This window comes from Mangifera indica, chromosome 13 (genome assembly GCF_011075055.1).
Source record: "Mangifera indica cultivar Alphonso chromosome 13, CATAS_Mindica_2.1, whole genome shotgun sequence".
NCBI classification, from domain to species: Eukaryota; Viridiplantae; Streptophyta; class Magnoliopsida; order Sapindales; family Anacardiaceae; genus Mangifera; species Mangifera indica.
The window spans coordinates 5,309,401-5,330,378 of record NC_058149.1 but is presented as its reverse complement, the minus strand read 5'-3'; the positions used below and the strand labels follow the sequence as shown (position 1 = coordinate 5,330,378).

At 33.6% G+C, this 20,978-nt stretch overlaps 1 protein-coding gene across 1 annotated transcript; it reads left to right on the top strand.

Moving 5' to 3' along the window:
• The first annotated feature begins 409 nt into the window (after nucleotides 1-409).
• LOC123194734 (adagio protein 1-like) lies at nucleotides 410-8,400 on the top strand. The gene is made up of 2 exons (XM_044608108.1): nucleotides 410-842; nucleotides 6,174-8,400. Exons 1-2 carry the CDS (start codon nucleotides 598-600, stop codon nucleotides 7,783-7,785), a joined length of 1,857 nt encoding a protein of 618 aa, XP_044464043.1. The 5' UTR covers nucleotides 410-597; the 3' UTR covers nucleotides 7,786-8,400.
• Nucleotides 8,401-20,978: the final 12,578 nt, after the last annotated feature.

Here is a 20,978-nt window from a genome sequence, read left to right as displayed (position 1 = left end):
AATTATATTCAAAGATATTTAAGTAAAATAATTTATTAGTATTCTTTTATTACCGTTAACTAAATATATTAATTATTTGTATCATTTATTTTTGTCAAATTTTATTAAATATAGTAATAATTTATATCCAAAATCTTCTCAGTAATTTATCTTTCAGATAATCTCTTTATTTTAATAATAAAACATTACTCAAACTAAACATCCAGTTAAAAATAATACTTTATCCCGTCACTGTACGCTAGATTCATTTTAGCATGATCTATTATTATTATTGCATCCCGAAAACGTGGCGTGGGCACTAAGCTGAAAACCCTGATCCAAAACCCGAAACAAAAAGGGAACCCGAACCCGAAACCGAACCCTGAATTCAAGATTTTTCCACCAACATAAACACGTTTAGAAAAATCTCTCTTTCGCTCAGTGCTAGCTCTTCTTGTCCTTTCCTTGCCTTTAGCTTAACCCAAAACAAGTTCCTTCCGAACATTGCTCACCCCACGTTTACACTCCCCAAAGTTTTCTCTCCTTTTCTCAATTTCACCCCGCCTCTCTTTCCCCACCTCAAATGGGTTGAACCCTCCTCCGCTTTCGCTGTCTTTCATGGAGTGGGATAGTAATTCCGATCACAGTGAGGATGAGGATGAGGAGGAGTTCATATTTAATGACGACGAAGAAGATGAGCCCGCTAGGCCCCTCCCTTTTCCCGTGGACAGTTTGTTTCAAACGGCGCCGTGTGGGATCGTCGTTACTGATGCGCTTGAGCCTGACCACCCCATTATTTATGTCAATTCCGTGTTTGAGACCGTTACTGGGTATCGTGCCGAAGAGGTTCTTGATCGAAATTGGTTAGTGTTTTGTTTAATTCCTTATGGGGTTTTTTTTCTTTTTACTTGCTTATAAGGTGTTTAATGTTTTGTTGCTGTTAAGTTATGTGGGGGAACTTCTTTTGTTTAATTTTTAGTTTGTGTTTTTTTTTAATTGATTTTTGAATACCCATCTGCCAGTTTGTTAATTGTGATATGTAGAGAAAAATAGGTTATTGTTTGATTGAGTTTGTTCAATTGAATCTGGCCAACTTGGGGACTTGGTTCTTTTTAAGGTCTAAACTAGATACCGTTAAGCTCTTTTTATTGCGAGATAATTTTGGTTGTTTTTGTTGATAGAAATAATATGATCACTAAAACTGAGTTTGAGCTTGTAGGTTCTGTCGATTTAATTTTGACGATGCTGTGAGGAATGTAGCTCTAATTTTTTAGGTAAAAGGAGATATATTCAAGATGCTCGTAGTTGATATTTAGATTTAAAAAATTCCGAGAATAGAAGGGTTTTGCTGAAATTTCAACTTTTATTATGTGTGATCTTTCTTATGGTTATATTGGCATTAACACTAAAAATCATTCAACATGGCTAATTATAGTGAAACATTTAGCTATTTGATGTTGACAACTATACCGGATATGATTATGAAGGGCTTCTTTTTTCTCTTTTGGGGATGGGAAGGAGTTGGTTTCTTCGGTTCAGTAAACAAATTTGATGTTAATCAATCAAAGTTGTTGTAATGATGATGTGAGGGGTCAAGTAGACTTATTTATGGTGTTAACATGTTGTTGATATTTTGATTTGATCTATGAAGTTCAATGTTTAAGGTAGGGAGTAAGAGCATATGAGTGCAGTACATACACTTAATGGATAATTTAATTTAAAAATTCCAAGAAGGGTGGGCTTATGCTGCAATTTTAAGTTGTACTATGTGCAATCTCTCATGTGGTTTTCTTACTGTTAACAGTAAGAGTCATTTAACATAGCTGTGAATTATGGCAATATATTTCAGAATTAAATTTTTTGAAGCTGGAGATGTGTAAGGACTTATTTTCTGTTTTTAGATGAAGGAGTTTGATTGCTTCAGTAGACAAATTCAAAGTTGAAATTATTTTTTATTTGATCAGAGTTATTGTAATGATAGAGTGAAGGGTATAGAGGTAGACCTATATATAGTGTCAACATGTTGCCAATATCTTGAGTTGATTCATTAAGTTCTATGTTTAAGGTAAGGGTATGAATGCAGTAGATGCTAAAGAAGCCTTTTGCTTGGGTGAGGGCTGTTGAAGGAAGAGACTGAAATGTACTTTATGCAACATGTGGTATGTGGGTGGAGCATTTAGTGGCTTGTTTATTTCAGCCAAGTAGGATAAATTAGTTCAAGTTTATCATGTTGTCTTACTGAGGTACACTTATTAGTCAGGATCATTCTGGAGGAACTGTATCACTAAACTTAATCATCATTTTTGGGCTGCAGAGAAGCCATCTATCTATGAGGCTCAGTCCATTCTTGCAGGCTTATTGATGAAACATTGAGACTTACACTAGTTAAAATTTTCTGAACTGGTTTCCATTTTGATAAAGAAATTGGGAAATACTATTAGCATCCTTCAATTGTTTTATTTGCTTATTTTGAATCCTCCAATCTTTCGTCAAAGGATAGTGAAGTCCATGGAATTGAAGGATAGGGAAGTTACTGATAAGTAGAATATGCTAGCAAATATATCTTGTAAGAATTATCAATTTTGGTGCCTCTTTATTGTTTTTTTGCTGCTATTTCTTTTTCTAGTCGTAAGTGTCCTTTTCACTTCTGTTCATTGTCATTTTTCATCAGTGCTTCTTAAGATGTTCTGAGGAAAAATTCTCATTCCCTACTGATGTGAATATGACCACTCTGACATATACCTTGTGTGTCATATCCAGTACTTTAAGTTCTTTAATATGTAGATTTTTGTTCATAATTTTTTCTTGAGTTTGTGTCCAAACATTGAAGAAAGTAATGAGGTGGAACTTATTTATTTTTCTGTGGTAGGCTTCTATGTCCTATGTTTATTAGATTGAATTCATTGAATTTATGAATTATGCCAATAACTCATTGTTAAAAACCATGTATATGCCTGGGTGTATTCTCAGTTGTTCTCTAGCATGCATGAACATACTGGAAACTTTCAAGATAGCCTAATTTGAATTATATGTTGCTCTTGTATCTTAGCCTGTTATGGTATGAAATCCTGTTGTTGTTGGCATAATGTTTGCAGGCATCTGGTTTTAGAGCCAATAATTTTACACAACAAAATGGAATATGTTCCTAGGGACCAGTTTGGTTTCCCTTGGCTCCCTATATACAAAGAAAGAATCCCTCTTCGGTGTTAATTTTCCTCTTTTTATAAATGATCTTTATGGATGCAATATTAACTTTCTTAACATCATTTTCCGTGTAACTTTTATAGCTGAATACAAGCTACAGACTGTTCTACATATCCTCCACTTGATTACTGTACAAATTTTTGGATGAAAAAATAAGCTAAAAACGACTTTTCTTTGCTTTTACAATTTTTTTTCTACCTTGGAAACTGAGAGATGAAGAAATTTCATAATTGAGCTGCAGATTGGTGATAGTTGTAAACTTTTTTGTGTGTCCAGCTGCAATAATATGTTCTCATCCACATCCTGCATATTTAGGTAACTGTTTGTGAAAATTTCCTGAAACTGGAGACTAGAAATAATTCTCTCTTTATTCTTATGGTTATTTGTGGGTTTGGTATAACTTTTTTTATGTATACTTATTGATCACAATTTGTAAATTCTTAGGTATTGGTAACATGCTAAGTTAGTGCTTCACCTAGGTGTACATCGAAATTCCTGTTCAGTGGATCTAGAAATCTTGTTCTTTTGTCAGTATCTTCATTGATGTTTGGAGTTAACAAGTTTTACTATTATTTTGATATAGATGTATTGAATTTTGCCAGTGTGTGTATATAATCTGTTTTAGATAGGGTGCTGTAAAAATAACTTCCTCAAAGCAATTGTATTGATGTCAATCAAAGAATACCTGTTACTGTCCCAGAGCAATCGTCCACTTCAATTTCCTCAACTGTCCAGAGCTTCTGCAATGAAGCTGAGTTTCTCCAGAGATTATCTCAACCACAGGAATTCAGCAAGTTTGTAAAACACAGCAGTGATGTAATATTGAATCAAAAACAAATGAGAAACTGAGATTCTGTATTGCTTAATTCTTCACCAAATAGCAATTCAATTGTTTACAGATACTCGATGTTTATTCTCAAGTAACACCGGCAAAATTAACAGAATTTAACTCCAACAGAAACAATCAAATCCCAGAAACTTAACCAAGACTGTACCAGCTTCAGAGAGGCTGGCCCTCTCCCTACTCCATTTTCTTCTTAATTCATTGCTGCCCTTTTTCCTTTCCTCTCCCAAGCTATATCACGCTTGTTTCCCTCTTCCTCGCATGCCCACTCGTGCTGCTATGTCAGACTTGAGTATATTTGTGGTCCCCTCATTCTGTTGGGAAGTTGACGCACTTTCTTTGAGCTGATGTGAAGCTGGTGTAGGTGCTCCTCTACTCTCTTCTACTTGGTGCATCCCTCCAGAACTGCCAGTTGTTGCATTTCTCTTGACCTGGTGCATTCCAAGAGTCCCTCCTGAGCTGCTGCCACTTGTTTCCCCTGCTCTCTTCCTTGTTTTCTTCCTTACATAAATCTGAGCCCTAACAATACCACATTCCATTTAGGCTTTTCAATTCCAACTCTCCTACATACTTTAGAAGAAACCTCCAAGCAACCAAAGTTAAGTTTCTACCATTTTCTCTGCTATACTCTTATAAGTATTCTGACTAGACATCATTCTTTGATGAGCATTTTTAACAGTTTGTAATCGATGTGTTCAGTTTGTATTGGCCAGTAATTTTGTGCGTAAGTTGACACTTTGAGCATTAATATAATTGCCTGAGATAACTAGGAAAAGCATGATAGTGAAATCTCAATTTCTTAAATGAATATATTATGGATCTCCTTGATTTTTAAATGTTATGAAACCTCAATGGTTTCAGGAAATTTGTCTGAGTTCTAATCACTAAGATGCTTCAGAAATGTTGAACCCATAGTAATAATTGTATCTATTTTATGTCTCATGTAATTTCTTTCTAGTTAATGAGTCCCATTTATAACTCAAGGCAATATTTCTTATTGATAATATTCTACTATGATATGTGTTAGAGTGTCATTTAAAACCCCACTTAGGAGTGTGCTTAGATTTAGACTAAGAAAGTGCCTTTATTGTTGCAACTGAAGCCATCTAAAATGCCCATGGAAGGCAAAAATTTCTGCCCCTTCTCTTACTCAAAGCACTAAGAACTGAAGCCATCTTGAATGATTTATGAATGTTTTATTGGTTGTGGTATGCAACATTCCAAGGATGCCTATGGGCTATTCTGCATTCATAAAGTTAGTGTTTCGGAAAGGAGGGGAACAAGACTGCTGCTTTTGAAATTGTATGCTGACTGAAATGTCATCTATATGGTGAGGAATAGAAGGATTTTTGATGACTCTTGTATGGAGTATGCAAACTTATAATGAGATAAAGTGTTTATGGGCATCAATTTCAAGTAAATTGAAGGGATGCTGTTTTTCCTACTCCACAACTGGGAGGTTTCATGAATTAACTGTGCTGTCTCTTTGTTGGCTGAGTTTTTGTTGAATGGACTTCTTGTTCACCTTTTATGACTGTAATGATTCAGAACCAAAAAGCTTTGTTTAATTTTACTTCATTTATTTTAGCATATATTTTTAATGGATATTAAGTTACTTTTTCGCATATTTTTCCTCTTCTATCATTGCACTCGAATTTCTCTCTTGCTGTCTCTATTTCTTATTTTCATCTCTCCTAATTTACTTTTATGCTATGACATGTACCCTTCTTACTTTCTATCAATGAACAAGTGTTGTATTTGATTTCTCTAATTTTTTGGATCAAGGTACAAAGCATATCATAAGTCTGGATGCACATGTGCTTGTGTTCATATTGACTTGAGAAGTCCTTAAATTACATTTGACTTGTTAACTGCTCAAATGGCCTCATTTTTTGCAACATATGATTTGAACTCTTGTCTTTATGCTGTTATTATGCATAAATGTCTTGCTGTCAGTCCATTCAATACCTTCTATGATGATATATGGTTTGTTCCAATCCTATGGCATCGGTAATTTTGCTTTTGCTTTTCTCTTTTTTATTCTTTACTGTTAATTACTCTATGATCATGATGATGTCTAATTTGTTCATTATACTATTAGATACTGACTGTATTTTATCTTTGCTCTGGTTTCGTTGGATTACAGCCGTTTCTTGCAATGCAGAGGTCCATTTGCTAAGAGAAGACATCCATTAGTTGATTCAACAGTTGTTTCAGAAATTAGGAGATGCCTTGAGGAGGGTATTGAATTCCAAGGTGAATTGCTGAACTTTCGGAAAGATGGATCTCCACTGATGAACAGATTGCGGCTGACTCCTATATATGAAGATGATGACACAATAACTCATGTTATTGGAATCCAGTTCTTTACAGAAGCAAATGTTGATTTGGGTCCAGTGCCTGGATATTCACTGAAGGAGTCTGGAAAAGCATCTGACCGGTTCCGTTCTGCTTTTTCCAATTTGCATCCTGAACCAGTGGGAGACAGAAATGTTTCTCGTGGAGTTTGTGGGATACTGCAGTTGAGCGATGAGGTGCTGTGTCTTAAGATATTATCGTGGTTGACTCCTAGAGATATTGCATCAGTTGGTTCTGTCTGTAGGCGACTTTATGAGCTGACGAAAAATGAGGACCTTTGGAGAATGGTCTGCCAGAATGCCTGGGGCAGTGAAACAACTCGTGTTTTAGAGACTGTGCCTGGTGCAAAGAGACTGGGCTGGGGTCGCCTGGCTAGGGAGTTAACAACTCTTGAAGCTGCAGCATGGAGGAAGCTAACAGTTGGAGGTGCTGTTGAACCATCTCGGTGCAACTTTAGCGCCTGTGCAGTTGGGAATCGGGTGGTTCTTTTTGGTGGAGAAGGGGTTAATATGCAACCAATGAATGACACCTTTGTATTGGACCTGAATTCTAGTAAACCGGAATGGCAGCATGTCCAAGTGAGCTCTCCTCCTCCTGGTCGTTGGGGTCATACTCTTTCATGTGTAAATGGGTCTAATTTGGTAGTATTTGGTGGCTGTGGTAGGCAAGGCTTACTCAACGATGTTTTTGTTTTGGATTTGGATGCCAAGCCTCCCACCTGGCGTGAAATCTCCGGATTGGCTCCGCCTCTTCCAAGATCATGGCACAGCTCCTGCACTCTTGATGGTACCAAATTGATAGTTTCTGGTGGTTGTGCAGACTCTGGAGTACTTTTAAGTGACACATTTCTTCTTGATCTGTCAATGGAGAAACCTGTTTGGAGAGAGATACCTGCAGCCTGGACTCCCCCTTCTCGGTTGGGCCATACATTATCAGTTTATGGTGGCAGGAAAATATTGATGTTTGGGGGTTTAGCTAAGAGTGGTCATCTGCGTTTTCGTTCTAGCGATGTCTTCACAATGGATCTTAGTGAGGAGGAACCTTGTTGGAGATCTGTAACTGGAAGTGGAATGCCTGGTGCTGGAAACCCAGGCGGAGTAGCTCCTCCTCCTAGACTTGACCATGTGGCTGTGAGCCTCCCGGGTGGGAGAGTTCTTATCTTCGGTGGATCAGTAGCTGGTCTTCACTCTGCGACCCAGATTTATCTTCTGGACCCTACTGATGAAAAGCCTACATGGAGAGTACTGAATGTACCCGGACGACCTCCAAGATTTGCATGGGGACACAGTACATGTGTAGTAGGTGGCACAAGAGCTATAGCCCTAGGTGGCCAAACAGGAGAAGAGTGGATGTTAAGTGAGCTCCATGAGCTATCATTAGTGAGTTCTTCCATCATCTGAGATTATACCAACAAAAGAAATCGAACAGCTGCTGCTAAGGAATGACAGACTCATGAACCACAAACTATCATAGCCGTGACACAAGTGGAGGTCGAACTTGAACACCACACCATGACGGTCAGTTACTGAAAATTTATTGACAGAGCGACTTTTGTAATGGATATCTTGTGCAAGGTTTTTTTGGGTGGGAGATGAAAACACTTATTCCACGAGTGAATCGATGAAAACCATGTTCATGTTTTTGTATGGTTTGTGTGAAACTCTAACTGCCCATCAGCATCGCTTCTCTCTCTGCTCACAAGGTATTTGGACAATACTTTTGTTGGTAGGTTAGTTGTATTTGTTAGAAAAAGCTTAGGCTACTTATATATTTTAGGGGCTTAATTTCTTGTTATGCTCACTCCTTTGCATTCATTCAGCATTTGTAATTTAAACCAACTAGAAAATGTTAAAAAAATGTGCACCTTTATAGTATCATTGTAACACATCGAATCTTTTTATTTATGTCTACTTGCTGCCAGTGTGTTGTCAAATGTTATTTATTATGAATAAAACTATTTGTACTAACAAATTTTACTAATTTATTTGTATAGTTGGCATTGTGTGATTGGATTATGTGATTGTTTATATTTTCTTTTCCTTTAATCAATTGATGTTATATTAGGTTGTATGAATAACTTAATAAGATTTGTTTATATATATCACTCATTTTAATATCATATGACTCATTATTATTGTGGTTGATTTTATGGGTTTTGAAAAGAATTTTTCATTCTTTGGGCTTAGGAATTTTTTTAAAGTTTCACTGCAGGTTGCCAAGACTTCTATAGAGATTCCAATGGAATTATAGAAATCTCCTTTATAGGAGGTTCTATTTGTGTTAGATTAAATCTCCCTAAATTTAATTCTTAATAAAAATCATTTGATATTTGATGCATAAATATGATAAATAAGTTTTCTATTAGATGGAGAATTAATGGGATTAGAGGTGGATTCGAATTAAGTTTAAATAGGGTTTGATTTAGGTTTTAGATATGGCAAAGGGGCGGGTTAAATTAAATGTTGTTTGGGGCAAAATAGGTGCTAGGGAAATGGGTATGTATCGAAAATGGGTTGAGATATATGGGTAATAATTTTGAAAACCCAAACATACAAGGAACCTATAATTATTAATTTGTTAAGTTTAATATTTCTTTTTTTAGTTATTCAAAAAAACTCCAAGACGAAATTAAACAAATTTTAACTAAAACCTAAAGGACAACAAAATGCCATCACAAAGCTCCTGCAGTTTGATTAAAAGTCAGCATAATTTTAGGTTGAATGATGAAATGCAAATGAATAATTTTAATACGTACCTCGATAAGGGAAAATATTACAAAAGGATGGCCAATTTTCAACATGACTTGTTTGATTAACACCCAAATAGACGTTTTACTGAGTCCAAATATAGGAAAACGTGTTTTTAAGCTTTCAAAACTTTTATATTATGGTTTCGAGCATCTCACTATAAAAAGAAAGGTTAAAGGACTATTTTTTTATCTAAGTTTTAGTGTTAAGACAAATACACAGACTTATAGGGTTTGAAAAACCCAAAATTCTACTTATAACTTGTGTTAAAATTTTTTTTTAGAAAGAAAGGTAAAATAATGTTATTTTACCAATAATACTAAAAAATTATAAAATTCAACATTTTCCCTTTCAAAGTTTTAAAAACTAAAAACTTTACTTTGACTTAAAGTTTTTTAACTTTGAAAAGTAACATTTTTCCTTCAAATCTAGGGTTTATATTCTTCCCCTCTCCAGACACATCAACCAATGCATCTTTATCTCTCACCGTCTTCGATGCATGACAAAGATACCTCTTCGTTGATTCCAGAAGTTTTCATCAATTTGTCTGAAATTAACAAAGATTTGTCTTCGTTGCGCATTATAAAGGGTGAGAGATGAAGATGCTTTGGTCAATGTGCCTCAGGCAAAAGCATTGTCGTCGGTGGCCAGAGATAGCTGTCGAAAAGGGAAAAAAATATAAACCATAAGTTTGGGGGAGAAGAAAATGTTATTTTTTAAAGTTAGAAAACTTTAGGTACAAGTGAAGTTGTTAGTTTTAAAAATTTTTAGGGGGGGAATGTTGAATTTTATAATTTTATAATATTATTAATAAAATGCTGATTTTATCATTGTCTCTCATAAAAAATTTTAACCGAAGTTAAGTTCTGGATAGAACTTTAGGCTTTTCAAACCTCGTAGGTGTGATTTATCTTAACATTAAAACCTGGTTGAGAAATACTTCTTCGGCCAAAAAGAAATTAGTGCAATGTAAATGTTATTTATAGTTGGTTTTATATTATGAGTAACCCATGACATACTCAGCCCACCCATAAAAAACGAGCATTATATAGGTACGAGTTCAAAAGCTTGAAACACAAGCGCCCTTTTTTAAGCGAGTACTTGTAGGTAGCTCATCCATTTTGTCAAGTTTATTTGAGTTTGTGTTGAATTCAAAAAATTTAAGTTGAGTTAGTAGAGAGTTGTTCAAAGTGTCAGAGAAGAAAAAGCAAGGCAGTGCTCAATGTTGTAATCTTTTCACTTAGGGGCTTGTCTTATGGGAAGAGGTATATCATTTTATCACTTGGATATGGACTTTTATTGTATAGATTTTGCTAGTTTGAAGTTGTTTTCTTAAAGCTAAGCCTAGGTTGTTTACTTGCTTCTGCTTCGTTGTTTATAATATACTTACTAGAAAGAAAAAAAAAAAAAAAAGGAAAAGCACGATTGCCAGAGATGAAGAAGAAGATTTGTAAAGAAGAAAAAAGTCATCGTAGAAATTGAAAACCACCAAAGAAGATGAAAGTTATTAGAGAAGATTAATTTGTTAATGACTTTAAGTGGCTTGTTTGACTTGAGTTGGAGTTAACCTAATTCGTATTCAGCTTGTTTAAGCTAAACTCTAAGTTGGCTCAACTTCTATCCACCCCTAAATGGAATTGAATGAGGGAACCCTATTTAGGGATGACAATTGGCTGGTAGGCTTTTGGAACATCATCCTAATCCTTAAAAAGGATCCAAAGGTTCACGGTTAATGAGCCTTGGAGAGGATTGTATGGTTTATGAGAGTATGAATAAGGCAAAAAGTAGGAGTAAAGATAATAATAATATTGTTATAAAAAAGTAATTTTGAAACTTTTAATTGAGTATTGCAAGAAAATAACCAAGGGTTCGACATATACATCTTTTAAATGTATAAATTAAAAAAGAATCATTGATTATATTAAGAGTAGTATGTTTTAAAAATATACAAAATTTAAAAATAGAATCACTCACATCACAAATTTGATTGCAAATAAGTGTTGATAGAGATGGGAATTAAGTGTGTTGGATTTGAAGGTGGTGATTTGGTTGATTGTTTGATTTTGCAATGGCATTGGAGATAATAGTTGTTAGGATATGTAAGCATGATGAGTTGATAGATATTGAATGATGGTTGCTGGTAAGGAAAGAGAGGTGTGGTTGACAACTTAAGGCTTCTCGGATGGGGTAGTGGGGAAAGGAAGTTGTGGCAAGACCTAGCATTTGGGTTTAGTGTTGTGAGTGAAGACGATGTGATAAGAAGCTAACGTTTATGTTTAGTGAGAGTAATGAAAGGACAATATGGTTCGATATGGACAAAGTTTGATAGGTAGTTGGCGACAAGGTGTTACCAAAAACCCATAACGTAAAAAATAATTAAAAATAATATAATTTAAATTTAAATTTAAATTTAGTTTAAAATTTTTGTAATTTAAATAAATAATAAGAATAGATTAATAATTTTACTAAAAAGACAAATTTGTATTTATAATGAAAACAAACGCTTTTATAAATGAAGATGAGTGGATGATAAGAGGGTAAATAGATTTTATAATTTAATAGGTGAAAAATTATTATTTCATCAGATTATTCATAAAAAAAAAAAAAAAAAAAGTGAAACAAAGAGTGGATGATAAAAGTTGCAAGGGCAGGAAGCTTCTTTGAGAAAGTGACAATTAGCCTGGAAGCAGAGTTATGAAACCCTAGAGGCCCATGGCCTCATTAGGACTGTCAAAAATATTTCAATTTTAGTTTTTTTATTTCAATTATTCTAGTCAAATATTACAGAAATGGCCATCATTAATTTTTGAGATATAAATTATGGGAAGTTTGTGCTTTAATTTGTCTACTTTTGTCTTGGTATTAGATTCTTTAGAGTGAACTCACTCAAATTGTATGATTTTAGAAAGTCTTAAACAATGAAAAAATTGGAATATTACTTCATAATGTTGAAAAGTAACATAATTTTAATATAGTGAAATACTAAGGCCCGATGATTATTTCCACCCGAGATTTTGAGAAATAACAATGTCTATGCTTAAAGTTTGAAAAATTCAATTTCACATCTATCATCTAGTTTTGTTAATGAATTCGATTATATGAAAAAAAATTATTTTAAGACAAACTTAAAACCAAAAATTGTATAATATTTCTAATCCACATATTTACACATTCACCTTTGCTAAAAATGTTATCTTGTTAGTGAATTCCCTTTTCTCACTTTTTTTTGCCTGTATTTGTTAAACGGATAAACTCAATGTACAATGACCAGATCCACAACTACTACATCGTATAAGCCCTTAGGATCCACAACTACTACATCGTGAATTCCCTTTTCACCTTGGAAGCTTTAATATTCCATCAGTTTTATTAACCCTTGGGATTTTTCTCATTTACTTGTTAATGTTTATTCCTCTTATTTTTTGACTCGTTTCCTTTCAATAAATTGTAATATCTCTCTTCCCATTCTTCCTCGTTTCTTTTACATATTTCTTCTAAACAAATGTCAATATTAATTTTTCTCTTTTTTCTCCAACTTATTTTCCCATTATTGTCTCTTTCATCTTCTTCTTCCACTTTGATGTGAACCCTATATACCAATTTAATAGCCATAGTTAATATTTAAAATCACAATCCCAAGAAATATTAAAATAAATTTATTAAAAAAACTTTGACCCAATGATTATGGCCAATCACAAACCAAAGTTATAAGACGCCACTCTTAATAACAACTTGAGAAGATGGGAGATAAGTCAAGTTTGAGTGCCACAAGCTTTAGTTTGATAAGATCACAAAGTTCATAAAAGAAGAAAGAAAAAAGTTTTTTTTTTCATTCAATAGTCAAAGCCAGCTACTGTAGTTTAGGGTTACACAACCCTTATATATGAAAATAATCCTAAACCAATTAGGATAAAACTAATCTTAAGAAAAACCCTAAATCAAACAAATAGGCTTAAGTTAAAATATGGTTTTAGCCAAAAACAAACATAAGCTAAAATAAATAAAAATTAAGCATAATTAAGCATGATTTAAGTATAATTTAAGGCCCAAAATGTAGCCCCCATATGGAGATAATAAGTGTTGCCTTCAATTGCATGACTTATACCAAATTAGGCCCAAATCGTGCATCCCCCTTGTGTTTTGGCCTAATTTCCCTCAATCTTGATCCTCTTGGACTTGAATGGTGTTTTTAAGCCTTTGTAACTCCTCTAAGCTGCCCAAATCATGTTGTGCATGACACTTGGTCAAATATCCTTGATTAGCCCAATTAGTGTTTCTTTCATCCTTTTAGTTTTGGCTCTACCATTGATGCACAAAAGATCTTTGGAGCTGTTTTATCTTTCTTGATGATTGCTACCTTGATTTTCGTCATTACACCTCTCCTCAAAATGGTTTTGTCCTCAAATCATCACCTACATCAAAAAGAGAAAGATTAGAGCATTAAATGTAACACTAACTTTATACTTACCGGACAAATCTATCTTGTAGTCATTATCATTGATTCATGAAATCACTCGGAATGGACCATCTCTTCATAGTTGTAACTTAGATTTCCTTTGCATTGGAAACCTTTCCTTGTGCATATGCACCCAAACCCAATCATCTAATTCAAATACCACTTTCTTACGCCCTTTATTAACTTGAGTTGCATATTGCTCAATTTTCTTTTCTATGTGTTGCCTAACCTTCTCATGGAGCTATTTAACAAATTCAGCCTTATTTTTTCTATCCATATTTGTTTGTTCCTTAATAAGTAGTGGTATCAAATCCAATGGAGTCAATAGATTAAATCCATAAATTACCTCAAATAGAGAGGAATTTGTTGCTGAATGTACATTTCTATTATAAGCAAACTCCACATGTGGCAAACACTCCCTCTAACTCTTCAAGTTCTTTGGGATTATACAACACAACAAGGTAGTTAAAATCATATTAACCACTTCTGTTTACCTATTAGTTTGTGGATGACTAATAGTAGAAAATAAGAGTTTAGTTCCTTCCTAACTTTTCCCATAAAGTTTTCCAAAAGTAGCTTGAAAACTTCACAACTTGATATGAAACTATTGTCCTTGGCATTCCATGAAGTTGCACAACCTCCTTGAAGAATAAATAAATCAACAATGTTTGTTACATCATCATTTTTGTGACATGGTATGAAATCGGCCATCTTTGAAAACCTGTTAACCACAAAAAACACAAAGTCTTGGTTCTTTTTGGACATGGGTAAATCCAATACAAAATCCATGGAAATATCAGTCCATGGTTCAGTAGGTATGGATAAAGACATGTACAAACCATGGGGTAAATCTTTAGACTTAGACTGTTGACATGTTATGCACTTCTCACAAATTTTCTCAACATCTTTCTTCATATGTGGCTAAAAGAAATGCTCATCTAACAAATCTAAAGTCTTTCTAACACCAAAATGTCCCATTAAATTACCCCCATGTGTCTTTCTAACTAATAACTCTTTTAAAGATCTTTGATTTTATATGTGGTCATTGTTTAGTGATTTTATTGATAGTGCAACCATTAATGCACATCTGCCATGTCCTATCCTTCTTAGGCACAAGTAATACTAAAACTACACATGGACTTATGCTCTTCCTTTATTAACTTGTTATTAAAGCTATTTGGTCTTCTTGAGATTGCTTATCTAAGTAGGTTTATTTAAAATAATAACTTTGGGTATGAAATCAATTTGATGCTCTATTCCCATCTTTAATGGCAATCCATCAAGTATCTTCTTGGGGAACACATCCTTAAAATCCTAGAAAAGATTTGTAACAACACTAGCAAATAAACATCAAGGTTAAAGTTAGAAAAATAGGCATCTTTATACAAAAGTATATACACTTGTCACTTGGCTAAGAAAACAACTTTTATATCATTATCTTTTGCATAAACATTCATTCTCTTTTCCTCATTTTCTCTCGTACACTCGACTTGCCCATTTTTCTTTTGCACACACTTAAGTTTTTTTGAAAGATGTAGATGATGAAGAAGAAGCAAAAAATGCCATGCATATAGCTTAAGACAAAAACCAAAACATGTAGTTGCAAATAAGAGAAGGATAAAACAAGGTTACTTACTTCTTTGCTTTTTATAAGGATATAGGATGATGGGCAAAACTTCTCAAATGAAATAACCTCTAAAGCAAAATGTCCCCTTGGTTGAGAGCTTTAGAGGAGGGGAGAGGTTTTAGTTTGTTTGTGAGAGAAAGAAAACTGTGAAATGCTTATGTTAGTTCAAAATGAATTAAAACCCACTTTATATAATGGTGGCCCATTATGCAATTTTAAAATTCTATTTTGGCTCATTAAATTAATAATTTAAAGTATTTCCATGCATGTATATCCATTATATACTTTAACCACCTTAATTCTTTCTTATTAATACTTTAACTTTTAAAATGTTATCTTTGCACCCATATAACATTTTATATGATTTTCATTATCCTTCGGAAGGTGCTAGCCAACCCCGTATAATTAATTCTCCCTCTTGAAAGCTTAGTTTATTGATGTGACCTTTTAGGTTCATCATGGTGTAGTTGTAAGTCTCTTTTGAATGATCCAAAAGTGTATCCAAGAACTCAACGACTATGATAAACATTTAACAATGTGTCATAGCCCTAGACAATGATGAAAAAAAATACTCCACCGAGCCTAATATCTCAATTCTTGTTTTCCATTGTCTAATCCAAACCAATTTCAGACTCATGGATCTTTAAAGTCCAAATTTCAATTCTGTATGAATTATCGATTGAAATGTTTGGAACATGTCATTACGAACATAATTCGTATGAGTTTCATTATACTCTAGCCAAAGATTTTAATTTTCTATATTTATCAACATTTTCTTTGAAACTTAGATCTAGGTTAAATCAACGAATATTCAAAATTCAATACTTTTTGAGTCAATGATCCCATCTTGATAATAATTCATCTTCGTCTACAAATAGAACATAACCAATATGGTTTCTCGTACGGAATATGGTTAACCCTATATTCATACACTATATGAACACGAGCATTCGTATTGGATTCAACCATAATGTCTCAAGTCAAAGAGTTACTTTGTATACTAGTACAATTATATGATAAGTCATTGATTACAATTTAATGACCATGTGACTTATCATTATTGGTCATGTTCAAAAAATGGTTCTCTAACTATTGATTCATACTAACACCCTAATAATATGACAATCATCGTCACCTACATTAATGTTATCTCATGGTATTCAATAAAGATATTTTGTATGTCTACTATGTGATTAATTGCCAAGTTATATCACTTCTGTAGGGAATAATTTGATGATTTAGTTTATATATTAAGTAAGTCATTCGGACAGTTCACATGCATATTTTATATTATCGCATATTAAAGGAAATAGCTTATGTATATGAATAAAATGACTACTTCTTTTATTAATAAGTTATAACAAGTGTACATATAAGATAAAATGTCATGAAACCGATAACATGAATGGTTCTTAGGGCATACACTAACATTTTTATCACCTTTTCCCTTATAATCTGCTTTATTTTTCTCAACCTCTTTTGTTTCAAAATTCTCATTTTTTTGCTCACTCTCTCTTATCCTGATTTGATCCTCATAAATGTGTCTAGGTGTTAAAGCACAAAAGTGAACTAACACATATCCATGGTAAAAGAGTATATATTCTTATATCCATCATGCACTACTTTCTTGTCATATTGCCATGGATGCCTTAAAAGCAAGGGACCAACAACATCACATAACAATTCATCTTCGTACTTACTAATAATGAAAGAACTAACACTTGTTTTGTTACCTAAGCCTCTCCCCAATCATTTAACCATTGAAACTTGTATGGTCTAGGATGTTTTAATGTAAGTAAGCTCAATTTCTCCACTAACTTGGTGCTAGCAATATTAGTACAACTACCACCATTAATAATCACACTACATACTTTATCTTTGATATGACACCTCATGTGAAATGTGTTGTCGTGTTACACTTCATTCTCATCTTTCACTTGCACATTTAAAACATGCCTTGCTATAAGTAGCTCTTAAACAATAGGGTATTCCACATCATCATTATCATCATCCTTTAATGGTGGCATAGACTCGTCATCAGATTCACCCTCGATTTCAATATAACCATTATCTCTCAAAATCATTATGCATTTATTAGGGCATTATGATGCAATGTGCTTTTTCCCCAAGCAATGAAAATAATTTATATCTGTAATACCAATAGGTACGTCTCAAGGGCAAAATAGTCTTCATAAATGAGTTTATCTAATGTTTGTATGAGTTAGTGTGAATTGAAAGTCAAAGCATGAATTTTCAATGACACACGATTGTATATGGAAAGGTCATGCCCATGTGTCGATGTAATGTTAGCTAGATAAGGAGATTCTATATAAAATTTAAATTGTGGTACACGACCGTGTACGAGTAGTATATGCCATGTGTGGCGTTACATGTTTCTAGTTTTGTAAAATAAACGTTATTGTGTTTTAGGGATTACTATTTATAATCTCTAAACACACAAAATTCCCAAAAAAAAAGAGTGAGAGAGAGTCTGATCATCTTGCTTCTATGCAACAGTCCTAATGATTGTTTTTTGGCAGTGTGGTGAGAGAAAATCTAGAGAGAAAGGTGTCTATTTGTGCATTCCAACTTTTGCATAGTTGAGGTAAGGAGTATTGCTTCTCTCCTTAGCTGATGATTCATGTATGTATAATCCTAATGTTTGAGGACTGTTTTCCTTGCCAAAGTATACTATCATGATGATGAGATATGATTGAGATGATCAAAAGTTGTATGTTGTTTTCAAACTTGATTTAATGGACATAGGCTATTTGGCTATGTTTGTGAATATTCATACTATGATGATCCTTTGATGACTATGTTATAGTGATTAAAATATCTATAGAATGATACTGAGGAGATTGTTAAATGACTTGATATGAGATTATGCATTGAAATTGAATTATATAAATAATTTTGGTAGATTGATATTTGGACGAATTATTTTATAGACACATGTTGAAATATGTGGATGTTTTGTTAGCATGAGAAGATGATTATGTCTGGTTTTGTGCCAAAGCTTGAATAGTTGCTATTAGAAGACATTGCATTTAGATCACGATGTGAAATTAGGTTATTGTTTCTAAATTCTAGGATTCGACTCACGATAGTATGGTACGGGACACACCTGTGTACTCAAATTCTAGATTTAGGCCTATTTTTCTAGTATTATAATAATCATCAAGTGTCATTGATTGGTAAACGGTCAATTAGGACAAGTGGATTTCACATATATAGTCTTACCATGACCTGTGAAGATGAAATAACTGAAATACCCTTACAAAGTGGCATAATTAAGATGAATTTTAAAAAATAAAGTGAAATAAATATATGAATGGGGCATATGCCCATGTGCCCAGGAACACACCCCTACGTGTATAAGAAAAATACCACATAGGGAGAGGCCAAAAGGAAAAGGCTATGTGCAAATGAATAAAGGGACTAACCCTCCCCCACCCCTCCCCCCCCACCCCATGTGTTAATAGACATACACCCGTGTATTTGAAGTAGAGTAAAGAAAAGATAAAGGGATGAGGCTAAGAACCTCTGGGTTGTCTCGAGTGATAGTATAGAGATCCCAATTATATAGTAGTATCCTACGTGCCTAAGAAATAAGTTTAAGTAGGACACGAGATACATAATTAGGTGTAAGTAAGAACAAGCAAAGCGGAGTTAAGGCTTGAGATGCATGCATGCTAGACATCATAAGATCATTATAACAAGCACTATGAATATACCTTCCTTACACTCTCCATAGTAGAACACATTTGTAACTGGACATTGTACCCACAATAGGGTACTAACTCATAAAAGAGCCTGATTAAGATAAAGCTTTGGTGTAATAGAACAGAGATATAGCTCACACGACTAAGGTGTCAAATCTATGTATTTGATTCAATTTGATTAGTTTAATATATAGTTTTAGTTATAGGTTTTAGATATAGATGCTTCTACCAAGTTAAGTTTAGTATTGCTACGCTAGATAGGAATCTGAGAAATGGTTCTTTAGTAATCAAGTAGGATATAGTTCAATCTGAGAGTTAAAATATGTGGTCTAGACATTCTCTATAGTGCACTTTGAGCACAGAGTTGATAGAAAAGACCTACCATCATTCTTATGAAGTTTAATGCCGACTTTGGATGATAAAGATAATATAGGTCAAGATCAAGGGCATTTTAGATGATACATTAAAAGTTAATAGTAGAGTCTCCTACTTATTGAGTGATTATCACTCATTTTCCTACTATCATGTGTACAGGTATAAGTGATATAAAACTAATGGTGTCAAAGGGCGTAAAGTTGCAAGGGCATTTCTATCATTAGTTCATATTATTTTATCAAAGGGCATAGAGTTTTTATTTTATCATAGTTTATTTATTTATTTAACTACACTTTCTTATTATTGTTTATCGATTATGTTTTGAGTTATGACATCTTTTGTAGGCTTCCATCTTTGGTTTTTGGACAAAGGTATTTTGGTAATTTTGTAAAGTATAATAAATGAGGTTTTCATTCAATTCTTTTTCAAGTTTTATTATATATTTTAATAAAAGCAATGCTCAATAGTCAATTTAGTGACATCTTCCTTTATAGAATAATACTTCTGAAGAGGTTGTTACAATATCTCGATTTTAACCTTGTATAGCTTGGTTTTACCCTTCTCACTGTTACTCCAACTTCTTTTGCCTTAGATGTTTCAACCTTAGGCTTAAAAATGGTCTTGTCATCCCTTTTGCTTTAATTTAGGTTCCAAAAATATGAGGAACCTGAATTTTACTTGAACCTAATGGTGCTACTCTTCCTCTTAAGTTGTCTTTCTACTTTCATTGTCATTGCACCATATCTTTCAACTCCATATAGTGTTGCAACTCCACCATATTAGCTATATCATGGTTCAATCCTTGCAAATATCGTGCCATGATTATCTTCCTATCTTCCTCTACTTTTGCCCTAATCATGGCGATTTCCATCTCATTGTGGTAATCCTCAACACTCTTAGATCTTTAAGTAAGACCTTGTAATCTTTGATAAAGATTACAATAGTAATACCTGCAAATTTGTCTAAGGTTATTTTTGTTTTTTAGTTTGTTTATGATTGATTGTGCTTAATAAGCTGACTGTATGTGGATTTAGGCTTGCAAGATTGTAAGGGAAAGGTAATTTACCTGTGTATGTGATCGCCGAGCAAAAATAGTCTTTTCCATTTTGATATTTGATAATTGGTTAAGTATAGATAGCATGCACGCCCATGATACATACCCATATATGAGTAAGCACATGTTTGTATGTTATGCCCATGCATGTTTAGCATGTTTGAATTTTGCATAAGGATATATTTCGAGGGATTTTGGAACATGCCATTAATGGATAATGGTATACACGCTTATGTTTAGTGCATTTTAAATAAAAATAAAAAGATTTCAAACATGTTTGGTTACATTCTTTTGCCATTCTTTCTAGCCAACAAAGAGGAAAAAAAAAAGATTTTGAGTGTTTTGGAGGTCATGGATGCAAGGAAAGGTCATATTGGATTTATCAAGTCCACATGAAGACTATTCATATCATCGAAAGAGAGGTAATTAGGTGAATCCCTTTCTCAAGCGTTGTGTTTCTCTGTTGATTTGTTAATGAATAATTATGATAGTGTGTATAAATTATGTGGATATGATTATGGATTTGATTATGATGGTTGAAGAGTTATTTGATTATATGATATTGGATATGTGTTGAATTTGTACATAACCATAGTTGTAATCATATTC